The 25,253-nt window shown below is 43.2% G+C and overlaps 1 protein-coding gene across 1 annotated transcript; it reads left to right on the top strand.

Annotated features, from left to right (window-relative positions):
* Positions 1-6,577: 6,577 nt before the first annotated feature.
* Positions 6,578-24,958, top strand: LOC145344436 (uncharacterized). The gene is made up of 7 exons (XM_080191574.1): positions 6,578-6,730; positions 8,999-9,123; positions 10,998-11,064; positions 16,216-16,372; positions 17,159-17,304; positions 18,755-18,865; positions 24,744-24,958. Exons 1-7 carry the CDS (start codon positions 6,578-6,580, stop codon positions 24,924-24,926), a joined length of 942 nt encoding a protein of 313 aa, XP_080047700.1. The 3' UTR covers positions 24,927-24,958.
* The last annotated feature ends 295 nt before the right edge of the window (positions 24,959-25,253 follow it).

The following is a 25,253-nucleotide window of genomic DNA, read 5'->3' as shown; positions in this document are numbered from 1 at the left end:
AAATGAAATTACTTTTATACTAACATAAGGCTGAGAATTAGATTAAGAAAATATATAACTGTCTTGGTTTTCACCGATAATATCAGAAATTATTCGAGGGTTCTAGGTACTCTGTATCTGAGACTATCATCAATAATTTCTCCCATTGATCACTGGTTTTTAATCAAGGTTTACCTTTATGCTGTGACATTTGGTTTCCTGAGTATATTTGCTACCACATCAGAAAATCCCTCTAACAACACTCTCATAAGGGAAAATATCCTCTCAGCATTAACCCTGTCAAGCCCCTAAAGAATCCTATATGTTTCAATGAGATAATTAAATTAAACTCTTAGCTCAATCACATGATGAATGCTTTGATTGCGTCTAACTACTTGAATTGAATTTTCAAGGGCATTACCATCACAGATTCTCCCACTATCAAGATCCGGAGGGTTATAAGAACATAAGAACATAAGAAATAGGAGCAGGAGTAGGCCATCTAGCCCTTCAAGCCTGCCCCGCCATTCAATAAGATCATGGCTGATCTGTCGTGGCTCAGTATTGAACTGGACTAGCAATATAAATACTGTGGCTACTAGAGCTGGTCAAAGGCTAGGAATGCTGCAGCAAGTATCTAATCTCCTGCAACACCCCCCACCCAGTCCCTCCCCACCCCACCCCACCCCACTCCACCCCAGCCCATCCCAGCCCACCCCAGCCCAAACACTGCCCACCATCTACAAGGCACAAGTCAGGAATGTGATGGAATATCCCCACTTGCTTGGATGAGTACAGCACCAACAACACTCGAGAAGTTTGACACCATTCAGGGCAAAGCAGCCTGCTTGATTGCTACCCCTTTCACAAACACTTAATCCCTCCACCATTGACAAACAGTGGCAGTCCTATGTACCATCTATGAAATGCACTGCAGAAACTCCTTAGACAGCACCTTCCAAACCCCTGACTACTACCATCTATGATGTGGAGGTGCCGACGTTGGACTGGGGTAGACACAGTAAAAAGTCTCACAACACCAGGTTAAAGTCCAACTGGTTTATTTGGTAGCATGAGCTTTTGGAGCCCTGCTGTGTTTTTCACTCACTTGTTGAAGGAGCAGTGCTCTGAAAGCTCGTGCTACCAAATAAACTTGTTGGACTTTAACCTGGAGTTGTGAGACTTCTTACTACCACCCAGGAGGACAAAAGCAGCAGGTACCAGGGAACACTATCACCGAGAGGTTCACCTCCAAGTCACCCACCATCTTGACTTAGAAATATATTGCCGTTCCTTCATTGTCACTAGATCAAAATCCTGGAATTCCCTCCCTAACAGCATCTGGGTGTACCGACACTTTAGGGACTGCAGCGGTTCGAGAAGGCAGCTGACCCACACCTTCTAAAGGGCAACTAGGGATTGACAGTAAATGCTGGCCTAACCAGCAATGCTCACATCCCATACAATGATTTTAAAAAAAAATCATATTTGCAATATCCCTGCAAGTATCAAAATCACTTCGTTCAGGTTTCCATGTTGACATTTCTAAGTTTATAGAATGGTATCTTATCTTTCCCTTTATTTGTGCAAATATTTAGAAAAAGTCCACATGTCATGAAATAAAATGCTGGGCTCAAGCGCAGTGATGAACCAGCCTGGGAAGGTGACTGAGCTGACTTCATGGGTACTTGTAAGTATTCATTGGTTAGAAGAGTTAACCACTGACCTCCAGAGCTCATGAGGGGGCCTTGCTGGTCAAATAAACCCCTTCTTCAAATGCCAGATGGAGGAGAGGGAGAGGAGGAAAACAGCGAAAAATTCTCGGGCTCTTCAGTAAGGAGCAGAATGTTGCAATCACAAGCTACTGTAATCGACACACTTTGTGCCAACTATCTACTTATCCTCTGGGATCAGTTAAGAACTCCCCCATCACGGGTCACATACTTGGTCTAATTAGTTAATGCATCTACAAAAACATTGTTTCCTAATAAACTATCATAAAATTATTCATGTATAATTGATCGCTGGAAAAGAGCAAAGAGCAAAGAATGCTCTGTTCCACCACGTTCTGTGTAAAAGACTTGCCTCGTACATCTCCTTTAAACCTTGCCCCTTGCACCTTAAACTATGTCCACTCATACTTGACTTTTCTACCCTAGGAAAGAGCATCTGACTATCCACTCTGTCCATGCCCCTCATCATCTTGTATATTTCTATCAGGTCACCACTCAACCTCCGTCGTTCCTGTGAAAACAAACCAAGTTTCTCCAACCTCTCCTTACAGCTAATGCCTTCCATACCAGGCAACGTTCTGGTAAATCTTTTCTGTACCTCTCCAAAACCTCCACATCCTTCTGATAGTGTGGCAACAAGAATTGAACACTATATTCCAAGTGTGGCTTAACTAAGTCTCTATAAAGCTGCAACATGCCTCGCCAATTTTTAAACTTAATGCCCCAGCTGATGAAGGCAAGCATGGTGATTTTTAGATATCTGTGGTCCCTGACACCAAAAAACTTACACTCACTCAGAACACAAGATGGCTTTTTAGAAAATGAAAGGTATTACTCTACTGCAATGTTTGACGTTGTTTAGGGCTACAGGGCGTTGCTGGGGCAGAGAAGTTATAACTTGCTTCTATTATATCTACCATACACCTAGGAATACTGATGCTCAATATAGGCAAGCATACCAATTCCCTATATTATCTTAATCAAATAATTAGCTCACCACTGACCTTGGATCAAGTTATTGATTCATTCCAGGGCAATGCCCACCAATGCTTATTTATTTGCAGTGCAGTATTTATCTTCTCATCACTTCAGTTGCAAACGCACTGAAAGACAAAACTTTAGAAGCAATTGGACAAAGAGGTAAGTCAACTGAAATCTGAAAAGTTTAGTTTTAAATAGTTTCAACACTTGGTTACAAATTTTGTAACAAATTGTTAAAAGTTCAAGTGTTTTGTAATTGAAGTTTAAATTCAGAATATTGTTGCAGCTGGCTCTGGAGTTCAGAGAGATGGGGAAAGCAATGGAAAACCCTGCCAGAGAGTTCCCCACTCCTCACCCACCTCCAGGCAAGTTTCAGGGCTGGATTGCAATGTAGGAAAGCAGCCAATCAAACTAATGAAGAGTAATTTTTCTCACATCAACAGTACTTTCCCAGCATCAAGGAGCCACAGCCTGGCGATAATTTAGCAATGACCTCAGGGCAGGAGATCAGAGCCTGGGTTATCGGACCTGCTGTCCATGCCCTAGAGACACAAGGCTGAAATGGCAATTTGTACAGAAAGATTCCTCCTTCACGCTAGTGAACCCCAACAGTTCTGGGTCTTCTTTGCTATGGAACCTCATGCACCTTCATTTTGAGATCTCTCTATGCTCAGCTCTGCCTCTATAGCGCCCACCTGTCCCAGTGGGATGGTCAAATAGTGAATCGAGGCAAAGCCCCCTTATTGAGCCTCCTCTATCCTTGTTCCAACATTCCTTTATGGATGGTGAATGCGAAGGCCAATCAGGAGTCTGCCTCTCGTAAAGTTGCATTGGTGGACACACTGCCAGTTTGCCCATGTTCGGAATCCTCTTGAATTCCCTATACCAGCTGGAAAATGCAGCACGGTATTTAGTGAACCTGCTTTTCCATTCCCAACGTGTGCGTGCGCAATGCTGGCGGTTGCCAGAGCTGAACGAATCCATTCACCTTGAGTTGGACCATGTGAGCCAGGATGAAAAATGTATGGTCTGCCACAGGTACAGGGGAGGATTGATTACATCAATGTGCTTCCCTCTGGCAGCAGGGAGCCCCCTTCATCAACCGTAAGAGTTTCCTCTTCCTAAATGTGCACCACACAGGAGGAGGTACAGAGAAGATTCATTAGGTTGATTCCAGAGTTGAGAGGGTTGGCTTATGAGAAGAGACTGAGTAGACTGGGACTATATTTATTGGAATTTAGAAGAGTGAGGGGAGGATCTTATGGAAACATATAAAACTATGAAGGGAATAGATAAGATAGAAGAGGGAGGTTGTTCCACTGGGGCTGAAGCTAGAACTAGGGGGCTTAGACTCAAAATAAGGGGGAGCAGGTTTAGGATTGAGTTGAGGAGGAACTTCTTCTCCAAAAGGATTATGAATCTGTGGAATTTCCTGCCTAGTGAAGCAGTTGAGGGTACCTCATTGAATGTTTCTAAGGCAAAGATAGGTAGAGTTTGAACAGTAAAGGAATTAAGGGTTATGGTGAGTGGGCAGGTAAGTGGTGCTGAGTCCACAAAAAGATCAACCATGATTTTATTGAATGGCAGAGCAGATAGTCTCTTCCTGCTCCTAGTTCTTATGTTCTTTTGTTCACAAAAAACACATCATGTGAGTGTGTTCCCATTTCCATGACAGCTTCATCCTTGGGCAGTCCCAGCTTCCTGAACTCTGAGGAACACCCAAGACTAAAGGGAGGGCTCCTCAGGTACAAGGTTTATCTCTCAGGGCATGGCTGAAGATGCCATTCAGAAGCCAGAGATGGCCATAGAGACTTACTACAATGAGGCACATACTGCAATTCACACATTGATTGAGTGGTCCATTCATCTCCTCAAGATCCGTTTCCACTTCGTGGACAGGTCTGATGGAGCCCTGCAGTGCAGTCCTCAGAGGGTCTCCTGAATTGTGGTAGTGTGCTGTACACTCCACAACCTGGGTTTGCAACGAGTTGAGGAGCTTTCAAAGGATCTGGAGGAATGGCATGTCTCCTTGGATGAGGAAGAAATCTAGGAGGGTGCTGAGGAAGAGCCTGGAGGGAGATGGCCTTATGGAGATGAGATTGTGCATGGGCAGGAGGGCTGGAGAAACCCTCATCACTACTCAGTTTTTGGAAGATGATGCCCTGGGTGGACACTTAGGTGTATCTTCAGGATATGGGTTCTCCTTTGCACTCACGTAATGGGTGGTGTGAGGAGTCTCAACTCAGGGAGCTGTGATGGGGTGTCCAAGGATGCCTGGTGCCTATTCAATGGAAAAGTGTGATGATGACTCTTAGTGAGGAATGGGTGAGCGTTTGGTGTGGCAGTGTGATCTGTCAGAAGAATCTCTGCATTACTTGTGAGTCCTATTGGAGTGAATGAAACAATTGCACTGAGCTAAAATCATCGCGTTGAGGGGGTTGCTGTAGGTACAGGTGCATCCCAAAAGTGAGAAGCATCATTCGATTTACAAATCCATCGAGTTTGGGTAGCCTTAAACTGGTGAACCTTGCATTGGACACCTTCGACCATGGATCAGATGTCATGCCCCCATCTCTCCACTGCAGTCAGCACCCTTGCAGTGTTGGCCTGGGTGTCTTACAATGCCAATACTAGCTCCTGCTGGAGAGGTTTTTGGGACTCCTCTGGTCAGCCTTCCAAATGCAGGCGTGTCACTGACACCACTTCCTGATATTTGCCATCGCTTCTCCAGAATCTGAGGGATAAATGATGCCAGTGGGGACCTACCTGGGGCACAGCTGAATCCTGGGATCCAGCAAGTCTTCGACTACCCAATCCCTGGAGCATCCCTGTTTCTCTGACTGATGTGGATCAGCAACAGTGTGGTGCTCACTAGATAATGACCCAGAAACCTGCTTGCTAAGATTTCCCATCAATGTGTGTGTCTTTCTGTGATGGCAGAAGGTGCAGGTGACTGCTGTGACCTTTTCTCATTGCCCTCTGACAAATTTCCTCAGCGATCCACTCATCACCTGGTGCATGATCCCTGCTAGTGCACAGGCCAGTGTGCTCAGGTGATTATCCTGCAAGGAAAAGGACATGGTATTAGTGCATGGCTCGAGCGAAGGTTTGGGAGAAACTGAACTCGTGAGTTTGGGCAGATGGATGCAGGGGCTCCTCACTTTTCTCTTTCCTGCCCACTTTGCTTTTGGCACAGGCCTTTCCTATTCCTCCCCTGCAAGCTCAAGGCCCTGCTCCTAAAATGGAGTTAGGATGTGAAGTTCTTCCAACTCATCGCCTATATTTGCCTGCTTGCAACAGTGGGATTTACATTGATTTTTGCATCAAAATTGACACTTGTGACGGAATTCTCCCCAAATTAGGCAATTCTTATCTATTAGTTTTCTTTTTCTCTGCCTCTCTCCGCTTTTCTTTTTCCCAACCATTGCTTTCCTCCTTTTCTTATGTTCCTAGACCTTTGAGGTTCTTTCTCCATCTTCTGTAAGCCCTGTGTTTTGATTTATTTGTCTATATGCTTTTTTTAATCAATTCTTTCTTTTCTCCAACTATAGTTGCTCCCCTCCCTCTCTCTCTCGCTCATGGCTTCTTTATACATTCTTCTTGGTTTATTATTTGTTGGTTCTTCCACAGGGAATATAGGGGAGTGACTGTGGAGAGGAAGAAAAATGGGAAGGAGAGGGTAAGGTGGAAGTAAGATTGGGATCAAGGAGATAGTAGAGTCAGGAGTCAACAGAGAAGTAGGAGTTTGTGGGGGTTGGGGGTGCGGGGAGATAGAAAAAGAGGGGAAAGGAATAATCATGGAATTTTCTGCATTTCTCAGTAAATCATTTTGCTCTATGTTTATTTTCTAAAAGCTCTCAAGAAGCCAGAATCCTCGGAATAAGATGAGCATTAAAGTGGTTGATTTTGGCTCATTTGGTTTGGGAAAGCCTGAGCCCTCGGCCATTGAAATGGAACGATTATCCACAGAGGTCATAAGGGCCTTCAGTGACATTGGGTTTGTGTATCTCAAAAACACTGGGATTGAAGAGGAAAAGGTGTGCATCTATTTTAATGTTTCAATATGTTTACAAACAGTGCTTATTAACAATGTGAATGCATGCTTAATTAACTTGTATATGTGTTTTCTTCCTTTTGCGTTAAAATCTCAATGTAAAGAGTAACACTTCAACTATAAGATATTGATGTGTTAGAGGTTCGATGACATCATTAACTGAGGGAACAATTTATGAGCAATTATATGTGATATCTGAGACCTGAGAGTACATTTCTGATGTTTGAAGCTACCAATGATCTTTTTCCCTCATTAAAGATCTTTATAGGAAAGAAATCCTATTAGATATTGTAAGTTATTCAGTCTGTAGCCATACATTTAACAAGACAACGTGCCATTTCTTCTGTTGACTCCTGCAACGATCAATTCAATTTCTCTCTTTTAGTCAAGTACCCATAAAGACAACCCCAGCATCTCTATGTAATTATTTCCTATCAAGGGTCCTGAAGTGGGAGATTTCTAATGAGTTAATAAAGTTTTTAGATAGGATGCATTAAGGCACCTACAGGACTACCAGTAAAGAGTTAAATGATTCTTGAAACATATTAATAAGCTGACAAGAGAATAGTTTACACGTGAATGCAGCAAAAGAGTTAAACAAGTAACTATGATTTTAATACATATATGCTGATATTTTAATGTATCTTAAATTTTGTATGAGTCATTCTTTGCTTCAGCCTAAAGCAGGTTACCACAAGATATGATGATAAAGGAAAAATCGTTCAGAACCAAAGGGCTGGGGACCACAAAGTTAGCAAAATTCATATCAGTGGGTTTCTTATGCAGGAACACATATTGTAACATTAATGAATAGGAGTATTCATTGTCTAAATTAAGTGTGCCTGGATGCAGGACCATGTGTCTATCCATTTGGCAATGATCCGGTGGGAACATCAACTTTGACCAATGTAGTAAACATCTAAGGCAACCAGGCAATAGGGACGTGACTTTAGCCAAGATGGGAGTTAGCGTCTGGATTTAACGGATGAATAAGATATCATTAAAGGACAGCACTGTGGCACAGGTTAGCACTGCTGCTTCACAGTGCCAGGGGCCTGGGTTTGATTCCTGGCTTGAGTCACTGTTTGTGTGGAGTTTACACATTCTCCCTGTGTCTGCATGGGTTTCCTCCGATGTTCTGGTTTCCTCCCATAGTCCAAAGATATGCAGGTTATGTGGATTGGCCATGTTAAATTTTCCCTTAGTGTCAGGAGGACTAGCTAGGATAAATGCATGGGGTTATGGGGATAGGGCCTGGGTGAGATTGTGGTCAATGCACATTCTATGGGCCGAATGACCTTCTTCTGCACGTTAGGATTCTATGATCATTATGCTGGATGGTAAGATGCAATTGGCTAAGGTACATGTCAGAGTTTATTATTATTGTATACATTATAAATGTAATTGATTTTAAGCTAATGTAAGGTGGTAATGATCGATAAGAAAAATATAGAATCATAGAATCTCTACAGTGCAGAAGGAAGCAATCTGGCCTATTAAGTTTGCACCAAATCTCTGACAGAGTATCTTACCCAGGCCCACCACCCCACCCTAGGAGCCAATGCTCCTAGCCTGCAATTCTTTGGAATGTGGGAGGAAATTGGAGCACCCAGGGCATGGTGGCACATTGATTATTGGCAATTGATTTGTTTTTGATTCTATATGTCCGATTCATCGGAGAGGTTCTGTTGTTCTATCTCAGAGCTGTTTAACCCTTTTGGTGATTTCCTTGCAGCTGCTTGCTTTCTTTAAATAAATGTTATGTCGTTATACAGAGATATCTACCTCGTGGGTTTTGTATTGTCTAAAATTAAGACAGTACCGGTCATCCTGATGATCCCCACAACAGGTCCTTTCTATCATCTTCTGAGAAAGCTGAATAAGTTCTCAGTCCATTGAAATATCTTCACATAAAATACTGCTGTAAACAGCTTACACATTATCAGTGTTCCTTGCTGTGCTCCTAATTGGCGCACAATATCCTCACAGTACAACATACTCAAAATCTGTTTTCTTCTGTCTCCATAAGGATCCTGCTTGAAGCATTGTAAAGAACTATTAAATGCAAATGCTGATAAACTCTCTCCTTTTTCGTGTTGCATCTTTATGTCATTTTTCAAGAAAAGATTAGAGATAAGGCAAAAAAAAAGCACAGAACAGAAATAAACAGATTAAAATCTAGTGAGATACTAAAGTTACTATATCAAAAATGCCAAACATATTTCATGTTTCAAACACAATCGCTCCTTAGGTGACTGAAGCGATGGATATCAGCAAGAAATTCTTTGTACTTCCAAGTGACGTTAAACATCAGTATGCCCGTTCAGTGAACAATGAAGTTACAAATTTTGGCTGGGTTGCAGCAGAGACGGAAAGGTATGGAAGTCTAAAGAACAACCTTAAGCAGTATTATTTTCCATAACCATGAGTATATGGTTGAAGAACATAAGTAGAGTCATAGACCAGAATTATCCAGTCGTTCAGGCTGGTGGGATTCTCAGTCCCCCCAGCAATGCATTACTGCCTGTGGGTCTCCTGCCGGCATGGGGTAACGTTAGTGGGCATTCCATTGACAGTGGCAGGACCAGAGCGTCCCCGCCGCTAGCAAACAATGTGCCACCTCTTGCCAGCAGGAAACACATGGCTGCTGGTAGGCCAGAGAATTTCACCCATAGAGTACAAAAGCAAGAAAGTTATGTGAAACTTTTTAATTCATTGGTTAGGATTCAAGTGAGATATTTTGCCCAGGCACAACAAGAGGAGCTTTAGTCTAATAACAAAACACAAGCAAAACACTGCAGATGCTGGAAATCAGAAAAACTCAGCAGGTCTGGCAGCATCTGTGGAGAGAAAAACAGAGTTAATATTTGGAATCCAATATGAATCTTTTCTCCAGAGAACAGTACAGCTCCTCTAACCAGAGGACAAAGATTAAACTAATTCGTAAAAGAATCAGAAAATAGATTAATATAAAAGATATGCAGCAAAATGTTATGGTCTGAAATGCATTGCCTGAAAGGGTGCTGGAAGCAAATTAGCTGTTGGCTAAATGATACTCCAACCTCACATTAAAACCTTTGGCACAGTGGTTAGCACTGCTGCCTCACAACACCAGGGACCTGGGTTCAATTCCAGCCTCAGGTCACTGTCTGTGCGGAGCTTGCATGTTCTCCCCACGTCTGCATGGATTTCCTCTGGGTGCTCTGGTTCCCTCCCACAAGCAGGTTAGGTGCATCGGCAATGTTAAATTCTCCCTTAGTGAACCTGAACAGGTATTGGACTGTGGCAACTCAGGGATTTTCACAGTAACTTCATTGCAGTTTTAACGTAAGCCTACTTGTGACTAATAAATAAACTTTATAAGTAAGGGAGGGAAGTAAAAGGTGGATTGAGTTTACAGTACAGATTTTGATAAGCTATAGTGTTAATTTAGAATCATAGAACCCTACAGTGCAGAAAGAGGCCCTTCGGCCCATCAAGTCTGCACTGAACACAATTCTACCCAGGCCCTATCCCCATATCCCTACATATTATACCCACTAATTCCTCTAACTTGTGCATCCCTGGACACTAAGGTGCAATTTCTTAGCATGGCCAATCAACCTGACCCACACATCTTTGGACTGTGGGAGGAAACCAGAGTAAACAGAGGAAACCCACACAGACATGAGGAGAATGTACAAATTCCACACAGACAGTGACCCGAGCCGGGAATCGAACCCGGGACCCTAGAGCTGTGAAGCAGCAGTGTGGTGTCGTGCCACCCATCATCAATTTAGTTGTGATTGTCTTGTTTAATTCTTTATTACACAGTAAAGTTCATTTTTGTTTTAAATCATGTGGTATGATTCTGTCAGTTAATTGCTGGGTGTTCCAATGCTTCTTTAAACATTAAGAGTTCTAAAAGGATTGTAACAATCCGAAAATCATGAATAATGATTTGGTTGTTTTATTTGTCACTTGGGTATGTTGAGGGCTAGTAATATTTTCTTTCTAACGATTAGTAAAGACAATAGCAAGACAGGCACGTGTAGTGGAATGTTAATATAAAAGGTTAAAAAAGAATTTTCACTCTGATATTTCTTTGGGTGGGCTAAGATGGATTGTATATGAATTGTAGAGGAAGCCAACACAATAGACCAGATGACCTTCCCTTGTTCAAACAAATTAATCAGATGTTATGTTATGAGTAGAAATTTGCGCAATCGTTGTATAATATAAATAAAAATAAATATGTTTGTTATTTACAGCTTAAATCCTACACGGCCTGCAGACCTGAAGGAAACTTTTAATGTGTCAACGTTACCTCCACTTGTTGTAAGATCTAAGAAGTTCCAACTATGAACTGTATGTTGTAAATTGAATCTGATAAAATAGTGAAGTTGAGGGGATATTTAGCCAGTCGCTCATTAAACTAGTTCAAGTGAAGTGCCAGACCCAGTTTCTGTTTGCTGTGGGTTAAAGTCCTATCTGCCCCCTTGGGCAGGAAAGCAGGATGGAGTCTTTGGAAATTTGGGAAAAGACTACAGGTGAGCCTTATACTGAGCAGAATCCTGACTGGGGTTGAGAGTACTCCTGATTTAGGGGTTCTCTTTCCCCCTTGCTGCAATCATAGTCCTTCAGCCACAGACAAAGTCTGGCCTAATTCCAGGGCAGTATAAAAATGCTATTCTGCTTACTCCATGACCCATCTCCTATGTTCACACCACATGATCACTCATTCCTTTACATTGGTACTATTTCTCATCACATATATACACTCTGCTTCTTGCCTTTGCTCTCTCTCCACTTCCAATTGCCCTGTACAACTCCCTATCCTTCATGTTTTCTCCTATTTCCACAATCTCAATGTTCACAGTATCCCTTTCCCAATGCTTACTTCCTATTTTGTATCTCCTTCCCATTCTGCCATTTCTCCATTCCTGATCCTTATGCCATCTCCTGACTCTTTTTCTCATTAGCTGTCAACTTTTCCTCTTTTCACTACTAATTTTCACCACTCTGACATCTTTCATACCCATCATCTCCTCACTCCTTCATTTTTCCCTTTCCATCAGCCATTCACCTCAAATCCTATTGCCTCTCCTCTTCCTCCCTCCATCCTTTCAGCTCCATTCCCCTCCCATTCCCTCCTTCATGGACTATTACCTCTCTTCCCCTTTCTTCCCTCACCTCCTCAACTCTTCCCCACTCACATCAGTCTAAACCTAAAACCAGTTCAATAGGACTTAAACTCGGAAATCACTTTGTACTTTCAAGCACTTCTTTGAGATATAAACTAGTGTTTTTCTAACTGGGATTCACAGACCCCCAAGGACCCATTGAGACTTTCAAACTAAATTAATATGAATGTGACCAGTTGCTGCAATTTAACAGTTCAAGTTCATGCTGATGACAATTATTTTGATTTTCTTCATCTGCTTGAGCAGTGCAGCTCAGGGCTTATGCAGCAGAAAAATCAATGTCAAGCCTGGGGTCCTGGTACACTCACACAGCAAGACACCAGTGATAAATTGGTGGGCAAACACTTCTTCATGTATAAGAACAGCTGTACTTCTTCAGGGTGAAGTCAGTGGGAGCCTTTATAGAACTGACTGGGAATGTCAGCCTACAGTGTTTATTTCACAACAAAGCCATATGAATACTTATTTATTGGCAAGCCAGTTATTTAGGTAGCACAAGGTTGCATTCCTAAAACCCAAATAGCCCACTTTTCATCTAAAAAAAACAAAGATCCACTTTTTCCTAATACATAAAATATACATTTGCATGCACAATTCTGTGCAACTACGAATTACTACGAACTACAAGTTACTGGATATATACCCACTGTTCTCCTGCATTCTTCTACCTCAGTCCCTGAGCATGCATCGCAAACATAGGGTGGAATTTCCCCCAGTTATTTGTTGATAGTGCGAGGCACAGGATGACAGTGAATAAGTCGGCACCTCAATTCACAGAGATTTCTCTTGGCCGACTGCTAGATGCAGTGGAAGAGCTTAGTCATGTCCTGTACACATGTACAGGGTGAAGACCCTCAAGCAAGGTCATGAGCACTGCATGATAAGCTGTGGCTGCGCTGGTAAATGCAAGGTCTCTGCAGAGGAGGACTTCCTTGCTTGGGGGAACGACTGCTGCAGGGAGACTTGATAACGAATGCAAACAGAGTTCCCAAATTTGCATGGCAGGAATCTCGTTACATTATTGGCGGGACAAGTACAATCTCTCTAGGAAGTCCTGTCAGCTTAATTCTTATTTTTGAACTATTGTGATATTTTTCTGCCTCTGTCGTTGTTTATTCCTGCTGCAAATGGGGGTGCAAAATTCCAGACATAGCCTTTAAATCATGAAGATCTCTTAATGGAACAACTTTGCATTGACATTGGCTGTTTGTTTGGGTGATGTTCCTTATCTGGGCAGTGTCATTCCCATGGTCATTGTTTTTTGATCCTGGAATGTGGGTGTTGCTGCATGGGCCAGCATTTATTGCCCATCCCTAATTGCCTTAGAGAGGGGCAAGTTAAGAGACAGTCAGATTGTTGTGCACCTGGAGTCGCATGTAGGCCAGACCAGGAAAGGACAACTGATTTCCTTCCCCAAAGGACATTACTGAACCAGGTGGATTTATAACAACTGACATATGGTCATCATTCAAAAATTCCAGATTTTCATTCAATTCAAATTTCACCATCTGGCATGGTGGGATTCAAATCAGGTGCCAAGAGCATTGTCATGAGTCTCTGGAATACTAGTCTAGTGACAATACCACTATGCCATGGCCTCCACTTGGTGACTGCTGCTTGTTCCACTGCGGTTGTTGGGGACTCATGGTCATCTGGCATTGATGATAGTTTTATATTCAGTAGAACTGATGAGATCCCTTCTTCTGCTGACTGCTGTGAATGAACAACTTCATTAGTTGTTCAGATTTGTTTGCAGTTACACAAAACATTTGGTCATTCAATTCCACTGCATACAATCAAGGTGACAGTTTCTCTACAGATATTTCCACATGGGCTGAATCCTGCTGAGAGCGTTAAATGTTTGCACCCTGACTGGCTCGCAAATGCTCTGCTCTGGTAATCATTTAGAGAACTTGTCAAACTAAAATTTGGCTTCCTGTCATTTCATTTTGTCCTTTTCTCTCATGCCTATTACTACTTCTGATTTTAGTACCTCTTTTTTTATTGGAAGGGTAGTTTGCATGTGACATGATATTAGTTTCTTGACAGGACTTTCTGTACGACTACTTTCAACTGTACTTCTTTCCATGCCTTCAGCCCATGTGTTTTTCCATTCAAGGATTGCCCTTTATAGGTCAGTGCTAGATGTGTTCAGTTGTTTTAATGATTTTCATGCCATCTCATTTGAACTGGGACAGTGTGGAGATGTTGTGTGCTGCTGAATTTCCACATCCTTTGTGAATCAGCTGAATTCTTCGCTTGTGAATTGAGGGCCATTGTCACTCATCACAATGTCTGAAATGTTGTACCAATTGAATTGTGCTGTCAGGCATCCTACTATTTGCCTGATCATCATTAAGTAAGTTGGTATAATTTCCAGTAGTCAGAACAGTAGTCAACTACGACAAGAGGATGAGTTTTTACTAAAGTGAAAAAGCCTACCCCCAACTTCATTCATTCATTCTTTGACTGGGATGTCACACGCTACCAATAACTCTCCAGCTTGTTTAGCTTGGTACACATTACACACACCACACTGTTCAATGTGTTCTTTAATTTCATTGTTCATGTTGGGCCTTCCTCAGGGTCAATTCAATTTCTTGATGGTTTGTGTCGCTACACTTCAGCAACTCTTCTCTCATCTCCTTAGAGATGATGACTTAGTACAAGATGCCATCTTGCACTGGCAATTCATCTCTGTATGCCGAATAGTTTCTTGTGATCATAGGTATATCCTTGATGTTCTCAGGGCCATCCTTTCATCATTACCTCCTGTAGCACATGTGCTGAGCTGTACCTTGTTGGATAGTTCACTTGATTTGAGCAAGGCACTTTTCTGTCAGATTCAGTTGCGGGAATTTTACCGGCATGCCCGCCTCGATTTTGGGGCGGGCGAGGCTCGCAGAATGGCATTCTCCTTTGGCCTCCAGTGGAACCTAATGAACCTCAGATGGGCGAGGTGGTAAAATTCCGGTAAGTGTCTCTGATGTGTTGATGGTTTTCAGAACATGACAAGCTACCGCTTCACATTGAATCTGGAAGATTTCACATTCTCTTTTAGCCTCCTCAACTTTCTCCATGAGGAGTGTTGCTCTCAACAGCATGGTTGCAATGTGCATGCTCTGGAGGTCCTAGAATAAAGGCCCACAATCTCAGGATATGGATTAGACCATTTAGGATTAAGGTGAGGAGAAATTTCTTTGCTTGAGGGTGGTGAACCAATGGAATTCTCTACCACAGAAGGCTGTGGAGACCAAATCACTGAATATATTTCAGAAGGAAATAGCTTTCTAGACTCTAAAGGTGTCGAGGGGTATGGAGAGGGCCCTGGAGCATGGCATTGAGATAGAGGATCAATTATGATCATATTGAATAGTGGAGCAGGCTCAAAGGGATGAATGGCCTACTCTTGCTCCTATTTTCGATGCTTTTCTTACTCGTATGTCATGTCCAATTGATAATTTTGCAAACAAAGTAAGATCTTTTGCGGTCATTTTAGAGCAGAAAGTACCTACTTGTGGAAAATTCTTTGAAGGGGCTCATGGTCAGAATCCATTGTTACTTTGTCTCTCCTAAGTAGGTACTGATGAAAATGCTCAAAAGCAAAATCAATAGCCACTCTTTCTCAATTCAAGCATAGCATCATTTTGTTTGTGTTAGTGGCGGGAATACAAATGCGATCGGTTATCCTGCTGCATCAGAGTTGTTACCAAACCCTTCTCACTGGCATCATACTGAAAGGTGGCTTCCTTGTTGAACTTGCAAAATAATTCACATTCTGCAGACAAATTAGGCAACATTTTGCTGAAAAGATCATCAGTCCAACAAATTGTTGTGCTGCTTTCATGTATGTCAGTCAATGTTTCGCTGTTGCAGTTCTCACCTTGTCAGGATCTGGGCTGTACTACTTCAGTCTGTACATGTCTCTGACATGCCAATCATTCAGATAGTCCATGATTGCAGTTCCAGGTACTGGGATCAAGGCAGATCTAGAAACAGATACATAACCAGATTAGCAGGACCTCAAACTGTGTGAGGATGTAGAAAGAAGAGACTGGAGGCCTCAAAGGATCCAGACATAGATCTTAAGGGAATGCCATCACCTCAGCCTTGTCCAGGGACCTGGAGCAATGACAGGCCAAGCATCATAACTGTGTATAGCAGCTGGGCCTCTGACAGAGATGGGCTGGTATGAAAGATCCAAATTGTTTTCAGTCAGGTAAAGAAAATATTCAGTTTCCTTTGTTAAAAACCTGATTATAAAGTCCTGCTGTTTTCACTTTAGAAATGGCCTTCTATCAATCATAGGCCTGAGTTTAGGGAATGTATGGAATCATTCTTCAAAGTCTGCGAGCAGTTGACTGTCCGAATTCTGAAAGTGATCGCACTGGGCCTTGGTTTTGAGAGTGACTTCCTTCTCAAAAAGCACAAAAGGATGGGCAGTAAGTACTTGTTTCATCAGGAGTGACATCTGGCTCTGCTTGCTGTGACTAAAAGTCTCCCCTGGATTAAAGACCCATTAAAGAAGGCAGACTAACTCCAAGTAAACAAATACAGTGACACTGCTGTCTCACAGTGCCAGGCATCTGGATTTGATTCACGGTTTGGGTCGCTGTCTGTGTGGAGTTTGCACGTTCCCCCCATGTCTGCTTGGGTTGCCTCAGGGTGCTCCAGTTTCCTCCCACAGTTTAAAGATGTGCAGGGTAGGCTGATTGGCCATGGTAAGTTGCCTCTTAGTGCCAGGGGGATTAGTAGGGTAAATATGTGTAACTACGGGAATAGGGCCTGGGTGAGATTGCCGTTGGTGCCGTTGGACCGAATGGCCTCCTTCTGGACTGTACGGATCCTATGATTCTATGTTCCAACAGAAACACCAGTAAACCCACCCTGAGGACACTGAGGGCAATAATGTAAATATATCCTTGGACAATGACTAACATGCTGTTTGTCTTCATGTAAAATTCAAACACTAAAAGATTTTGTAATTATTTAAAGAGCTGAGCCAGAGACACTTATAAACAATTTTGTATACTTTATTCTAAATTTACTTATGTTCTTTCTTTTAGTTTCCTTTTCAAGATTTGCCAAAGAAAATCTATTAGCATTTATATGAAATAAGTTGGAGATTTTCTGTTAAATACGCTGATTTACCTGATATTCAGAAATAAGGGAAAGAATGAAATAAACAAAGCGACTAGTTCATTATATTCATTAACAATCTCTTAAAGGTAATGGAAATGAAACAACACTTCGATCTCTGTATTATCCACCAATACAGAAATCCTCTGTGAAGGAACAGCAGATCCGATGTGGAGAGCATTCTGATTACGGAACATTCACTTTACTTTTCCAAGATAAAACTGGAGGGTTAGAGGTAAATGTAAATCTCTCATTTCAGATTTAATTGTTTTGTATTCCACATTAAAAGATATTATTAAAGCATCTTTTCAAACCTCGATCATCAAAATACATCTTTGGTTTTAATTGGCTCATGTATATTTTTATTCTTTACTATCGTGTTTATATTCACAGCCCACACATTCCAAAGGTTCTGAATTCAATTCTTTTACAAATTTTTGAGTATGTTTTCCCTCTCATCAGACATTTATGTCGTAACAATCTTTCTGTTTTCTGCCTGCCCTGAATCTGTTTACAATAAACAGGTATTAATGTGACAGGGAGAGTTGACTCATAACCATGTGACTCCTTGATATATTACATTAATGCTAGCAGCAAAATTAAGCACTGTTTTCCAGTGAGTGGATTTTGGTTTTGTTAGCTTTTGGTCTTTAAGACAAGCAAAATCTCATGCTGAATTGACAGTTAATGGAGCGAGGAAGGATGTTCCCTGCCCTTGATCATATCCATTGACCTTAGAATCATGGAATAGAATTCTACAGTGCAGAAAGAGGCCAGTTGGCCCATCAAGACTGCACCAACCACAATCCCACCCAGACCCTATCCTCTTATCCCCCCATATTTACTCACTGATCCCTCTAACCTATGCATCCTGGCTCACTAAGGGCAATTTAGAACGGCCATTCAAACTAGCCTGCACATCTTTGGACTGTGGGAGGAAACTGGAGCACCCAGAGGAAACCCACGCAGACAGAGGGAGAACATGCAAACTCCACACAGCCAGTGGCCCGAGCTGGAATTCAAATCCAGTTCCCTGAAGCTGTGAAGCAGCAGTGCTAACCACTATGCTACCGTGCTGCCCCACGACCTCTGTGGGAAAAGGCAGTTTGTGCATGTCATAGAACCATAGAATCCCGACAGTGCATTTGGCCCATTGAGCCTGCCCTGACTACACAATTCCACCCAGGCCCTATCTCTGTAACTCCACAAATTTACCCTGCTAGTCACCCCAACACTAAGGGGCAATTTAGCATGGACAATCAACCTAACACAAACATCTTTGGAGCGTGGGAAGAAACTGGAGCACCCGGAGGAAGCCCATGCAGACATGGGGAGAACGTGTAAACTCTACACAACCAGTGACCCAAGGCCAGAATTGAACCCGGGTCCCTGGTGCTGTGAGGCAGCAGCACTAACCATTGTGCCATCATCCCACCCATGTCAGGTCATGACAGAATTAGACTTGGATACATGACGCCAATCATGTGCCAACATACACTGTTAAGTTAAAGTGCTGGAAAAGTGAGCACTTTGAACGAGTTACAGAGTGTTGCCCATGAGATGGTACCTTCAGGTAAAGCAATAAACATGGAAGAACAGATGGAATAGGTGGGATGAGGTGAAAAGATGATGGTAGATGTGAAAGCTGGTGGCATTTAAAACACTTTATAACATCTTTATTTCAGGTTATGCACAAATCTGGTCAGTTTGTTGGTGCTCCATACATCCCAAATGCTGTTCTCCTCAACATAGGTGACTTGTTGCAGAGGTGGACATCTGACAGATTGGAATCCACGGTAAGATATCATTTGCTTTGGTAAAGTACGATGATATGATATTAAAACAATCATGACCAAGTGGGAAAACGGGAGTATTTCCTGCACATTCGTTGGGGGTAATAACCAGAGTGAATCTCCAACACACTGTGAAATACAGACTGTTTCAGTGTGATTCACTCTGGTGGTGCCTATTCCTGCCCGAGAGGTCAGCAGCACAGTGCTGAATGGGCCACTGCGGATGCACTGATTTGTCAATGCGGAGAATGGCGTTTGCACAATGCCCCCTCCCCCCAATTCCACCCTCTTGATCGCTGGTTCCCAATCACTGGCCAGTCCCCCGCAACCCTCCTGATCGCAAGCCTTCTGAGCCTCCCGCCTCCCGATTGCTGACCTCCTAGACTTTCCTGGCCCAGCCCAGATGTCCTGGTCCTCGGCCAGCCCTGATCTCCCTGCATCCCCATCTCCACCCACAGCCAGCCCCGACAACTCCCCGGACTATCCCGACCACCGCCACCCATTGACCAGCCCCGAACCCCCTGCCTCACCTGGATGGCCAGCACCGAGCACCTCCTCCCTCCCTCTTCTACCGATCCCAATTGCAGAGTGGCAGCTGGTTCTACCAAGCCCCCCCTCCCCCCACCAATCCTTCCCCCAATAGGCCATGCCCCCAGCAGCCCCTGCTCCCTTTGGTCCTGCCCCCTTAGCACTGGCCAGTACCTTTGGGGAATGCTAGTTTGCCCCTAGGGTCAACCCCCACCCCCATTACCCCTGACCTCAACGCCTCTGCTCTCTCCAGTGGAGTCAAGGTGCCTGCTCCTCATTGTAAACACCACCGGAGGGAACCAGTCATGGCAGGGGACAGGGGGTGGGGGAGATGCTATAGAGGGCCCAGAGAATACCATCCTGGGCCCAATAATCACACTGAAATCCTCATTTTAATATGATAACCAGCTCTGTGCCGATTTCTGGTGCAAAGCTGATTACGCTAAAAAAAAGAGTGCCTGGATGTCTTAGCACAAAGTGACAATCTGTTTGCTATATAAGGTCATATACGGGTCAGAAATATATCAACCACAAACTTTCACGCACACATTTTAAAGATACTGATCACTTTTAGCAATTTCAAACAGTTTTCTTGTTCACTATAAAGCAAACTTAAGCCGAATTGTTTTACTGTGCAAAACAATTTATTATAGAATGATGTCTCATTTATAGAAGTGACGCGTACCACAGAAAATCTTTATCTACTTCAGAAAAATATTTTCTTCTCATTTGCCATGGAGTAAATAATTTCTTGTCCTCTAGGCTGAGATCAATATTGTAAACTTTTTTAAAAGCTAAGTAAGCATGGCTTCATTATGGGGAGGTCATGCCTAACAAATTTGATTGAATTTTTTGAGCAGGTGGCCAGGTGCGTAGGCAAGGATAGTGCAGTCGACGTAGTTTACATGGATTTCAGACAAGGTCCCATATGCGAGACTTGTAAAGAAGGTAAATTCACATGGGATACAGGATAACGTGGATTCAAAATTGGCTCTGTTGTAGTAAACAGTGGATGGTGATAGAAGGCTGCTTTAGTGACTGTAAGTCATGATGTGGAGATGATGAATGGGATGGATAGGATAGAGGTGGAGAGACTCTTCCCGCTCAAAAAAGACAGTAGGACTAGGGGGCACAGCCTCAAGATAAAGGGGAGGCGGTTTAGAACGGAGTTGAGGAGGAACTTCTTCACTCAAAGGGTGGTGAATCTCTGGAATTCTCTGCCCGTTGAAGTGGTGGAGGCTGCCTCACTAAATATTTTTAAGAAGCGGGTTGATGGGTTCTTGATAAGAGAGGGGATTAAGGGTTATGGGGAGAGGGCGGGAAAGTGGAACTGAGCCACAACAGATCAGCCATGATCTTATTGAATGGCGGGGCAGGCTCGAAGGGCTAGATGGCCTACTCCTGCTCCTATTTCTTATGTTCTTATGTTCTTATGCTGGTGTTGGACTGGTGTAAACACAGTAAGAATTCTCACAACACCAGGTTAAAGTCCAACGGGTTTATTTGATAGTAAACCCTCAAGCTTTCCCCCTTCGTCAGGTGAGCGGAGAGTGAGACCAGAACTCTCCACTCATCTGACAATGGAGCAAACCCCGAAAGCTTGTGGGTTTAATGTCAAATAGACTGGTTGGACTTTAACCTGATGTTGTGAGACTTCTTACTTAGTGACTGGAAGCCAGCGTCCAGTAGCATATCACAGGGATCTGCGTTGGGCCCCCTATTATTCATCATTTCATAGAATCATAGAACCCTACAATGCAGAAAGAGGCCCTTCAGCCCATCGAGTCTGCACCAAACACAATCCCACCCAGGCCCTACCCCCAAATCCCTACATATTATACCCACTAATCCCTCTAACCTACACATCCCTGGACACTAAGGGGTAATTTCTTAGCATGGCCAATCAACCTAACCCACACATCTTTGGACTGTGGGAGGAAACCAGAGTATCCGGAGGAAACCCACACAGACACGAGGAGAATGTGCAAACTCCACACAGACAGTGACCCCAGCCGGGAATCGAACCCAGGACCCTGGAGCTGTGAAGCAGCAGTGCTAACCACTGTGCTACCGTGCCACCCAGCATTTATATAAATGACATTGATGACTACATGGGGGGGGGCGGGCAGTAGGATTAGTAATTGTGCAGATGACACAAAGATTGGATGGGTGGTTAACAGTGAGAAGTCTCACAACACCAGGTTAAAGTCCAACAGGTTTATTTGGTAGTAAAAGGCTTTTACTACCAAATAAACCTGTTGGACTTTAACCTGGTGTTGTGAGACTTCTTACTGTGTTTACCCTAGTCCAATGCCGGCACCTCCACATCATGGTTAACAGTGAAGCAGAGTGTTTTGGGCTACAGGAAGATATTGATAGAATGGTCAAATGGGAATAAGCTGCAGGTGGAATTGAACCCTGAAAAGTGTGAGGTGATACACTTTGGAAAGAGTAATTTGATGAGAAAGTACTCAATGGATGGTAGGACACTAGGAAGTTCTGTGGAACAAAGGGACCTTACATAAGAACATAAGAAATAGGAGCAGGAGTAGGCCAACTAGCCCTTCGAGCCTGCCCCGCCATTCAATAAGATCATGGCTGATCTGTCGTGGCTCAGTTCCACATTCCTGCCCTCTCCCCATAACCCTTAATCCCCTCTCTCATCAAAAACCCATTAACCCGCGTCTTAAAAATATTTAGCGAGGCAGCCTCCACCACTTCAACGGGCAGAGAATTCCAGAGATTCACCACCCTTTGAGTGAAGAAGTTCCTCCTCAACTCCGTTCTAAACCGCCCCCCCCCCTTTATCTTGAGGCTATGCCCCCTAGTCCTACTATCCTTTCTGAGCGGGAAGAGTCTCTCCACCTCTATCCTATCCATCCCATTCATCATCTTATACGTCTCAATGAGATCTCCCCTCATTCTTCTAAACTCTAACGAGTACAAGCCTAATCTATTCAGCCTCTCCTCATAGCTTAACCCCCTCAACTCCGGTATCAGCCTAGTAAACCTCCTCTGCACTCCCTCCAAGGCTAAAATATCCTTGCGTAAGTACGGCGCCCAAAACTGCACACAGTACTCCAGCTGCGGCCTCACCAATGCCCTATACAGCTGCAGCAAGACCTCCCTACTTTTATATTCAATCCCCCTCGCGATGAAGGCCAGCATCCCATTCGCCTTCCTGACCACCTGCTGCACCTGCAAGCTGGGTTTTTGCGACTCATGCACAAGGACCCCGAGGTCCCTCTGCACCGTCGCCTGCTGCAGTTTTTCTCCACGTAAGTAATAATCCTTCCTACCATTATATTATTGTCCACAGATCTCTGAAGGGCATGTTAGTAGGGTGGTGAAAAAGGTATATGTGACACTTGCCTTCATCAAGCAAGGCATAGATTACAAAAGCAGGGAAGTCATGTTGGAGTTGTATAGAACTTTGGTTAGGCCATACGGAGGGTACTGTGTGTCGTTCTGGTTGCAACACTAACGGAAAGATATGATTGTACTGGCGGGGGTGCAGAGGAGATTCACCAGGATGCTGCCTGGGATGGAACATTTAAGTTATAAAAAGAGGTTGGGCAAGCTTGAGTTGTTTTTGTTGGAGCAGAGAAGACTGAGGGTGAGCTGATCGAGGTATACGAGATTATAAGAGACAGGGACAGAGTGGATAAGGAACAGCTGTTCCCCTTCGTTGGAGGCTCAGTCACAAGGGGACATAGATTCAAGGTGAAGGGCAGGAGGTTTAGGGGGGATGTGAGGAAAAATGTTTTTACCCAGAGAGTGGTGACGGTCTGTAATGCACTGCCTGGGAGGGTGGTAGAGGCCGGTTGCCTCACAACCTTTAAAGGTATCTAAATGAGCGCTTGGCACATCATAATATTCAGGCCTATGAGCCAAGTGCTGGCAGATGGAATGAGGTGTGCGTTCAGGTGTTTCTAGTGTGTCGGTGCAAGCTCAATGGACCAAAGGGCCTCTTTTACCTCTGTATGATTCTGTGATTCTAAGCAGGATACAGCATCAATCACCTGAAAACCCCCTGCTGATTTATCACTTAATTATCTTTGTGAAGTGCAGTTTTACTGGTGGGGCTACTGGCAGTAACTTGTGATGGGGTTTACTTGTTTGACTTGCAGCAGAAATTGGACTGTTCCTGATTCAGCCAATTTTAACATTATTGGGTTCTCAAGAAAAAACTGAGAAGATAGCAGATGTGAGAGCTTGGGGCAAAGGGAGAACAAGAGGAGTGTAATTGTATAATAATTTCATTTTAATTAAAATGTTTGCCAGTGTTTTATTTTTTAGTAAAGGTTTAATAATAGAGTATTAAGGTGTCTCCTTGTATTTGAATCATTTAATCTATACACTACAGGCATTGTTTCAGCTTTACAGTATGTATGTTAAAAATGGCCAACTCAAAGAGCTGAAAATCTCCAAGAATTTCTCAGTGCTTAAAGGCTTAATTTTCAAACTTCAAGAAAATATATTGGGGTCGTTTCTCCTGCCAGGGGAGTTATTGAGTCTGTCAGGGGGTGGGGGTTTGGGGAGATTGAGACTGCCAAACGGGGATGGTTTGGGGAGATTAGCACTACTGGGGGGGAAGGTACATTGGAACTGGCCCAGAGACATCTGGGAGGCCAGCAATCACGGGGTGAGAGGTTGGAGGGGTAGCAATGCGGAGTCACGGGGCTGGCCAGCAGTCAGGAGGCCAGCAGTGCGGGGCTGCTGTGCATGCGCTGATCTCAGAACTGACAGTTTGGCACATACACAATGATCCGTTCAGCGCTATGCTGCTCGCCTCTTCAACGGGAATATGCCCCACCCCATGATTTTCAATGTGAATCTCCGTAGGGCACTCTGCAGCGCTCGGAATGTGGGAGATTCATTTTGAAAGTCTCGCTAAAAAAAAACCAGAGGAAGTTACTTCAGTTTTTACGCAAATTTGGCACTTAGGATGTTTTTGGGAGATTTGCCCCCATAATTGTTGATAGAACTATAAAAGATGGCCTTAAAATGGAAAATATTACAAATTGTTCAAATGAAGAACGAGTCAACAGAATCAGGCTGCAACATGCCACAAAGCATCAGATGCAATGTAAAAAATATTGATAAAGGACAAAGGAAGACAGCTTGGGAATATAAAGACAAACAAATAGAGCTACAAAGACTCGGATTATTTGCTGGTTGTTGAATTCCTTTGCTTTCGAGCTCAACAAATGATGTAAGATAACTCATTCTTTGGTTGGCCAGCAGCTGCAATCTTCCATTTGTGATTTGATCAAAGTTGCTGGTAAGATTACAACCAGTTGATTCTAATTTACATTATTTAACATGTGTAAATAATTCCATTTTTTAATAGGTACATCGAGTGCTTCTTCCACAGTCGGATGACAAGATGTGCCAACCTAGACAATCATTGGCTTTCTTTGTACATCCAGATAATGATGTAATTATTACATGCTTTGATGGATCTCAGCAGTACCCTCCTACCAACCCTCTGCAGTACTTAATGGAACGTTTTGATTCCACATACAAAATGTAACAAATTCTGTTGATCCAATGAGTGAGCACAACACCAGTAATGAGGGGCCTCATGATTACATAGAGAAGTCACTAAAATAAAGAGGATTTTGATGGATTTCTGGACACCATAGTGTGATCATTTAAACTATAATTTTTGAAAGCTGGTGGCAGAACATTTTGGGAAGCATATGTGTGATATCACAGTGAAAGTTTGGTCTCTTATTTCACTAAATTCCCAGTCTCACCCATGCTTCCATGAGAAGATACAATGAAAGGGATAATAGGATATTAGCACAAGTGAAGGAAATTTGTCACTAGACTGTTGTGAAGTCTGAAATTTAGAGGA

Source organism: Carcharhinus amblyrhynchos, chromosome 6, assembly GCF_965287045.1.
Source record: "Carcharhinus amblyrhynchos chromosome 6, sCarAmb.v2.hapA, whole genome shotgun sequence".
NCBI lineage: Eukaryota > Metazoa > Chordata > Chondrichthyes > Carcharhiniformes > Carcharhinidae > Carcharhinus > Carcharhinus amblyrhynchos.
The sequence above is the reverse complement of the archived record's forward strand: the minus strand, read 5'-3'. Positions and strand labels throughout refer to the sequence as shown.

Bases quoted from the DNA above. Each gene is read 5' to 3' on its own strand.
- LOC145344436 (XM_080191574.1), top strand. From the start codon at position 6,578: ATGAGCATTAAAGTGGTTGATTTTGGCTCATTTGGTTTGGGAAAGCCT. The intron at 6,731-8,998 runs GTGTGCATCTAT...ATCGCTCCTTAG, and splicing joins CTGGGATTGAAGAGGAAAAG to GTGACTGAAGCGATGGATAT. The intron at 18,866-24,743 runs GTAAGATATCAT...ATTTTTTAATAG, and splicing joins CTGACAGATTGGAATCCACG to GTACATCGAGTGCTTCTTCC.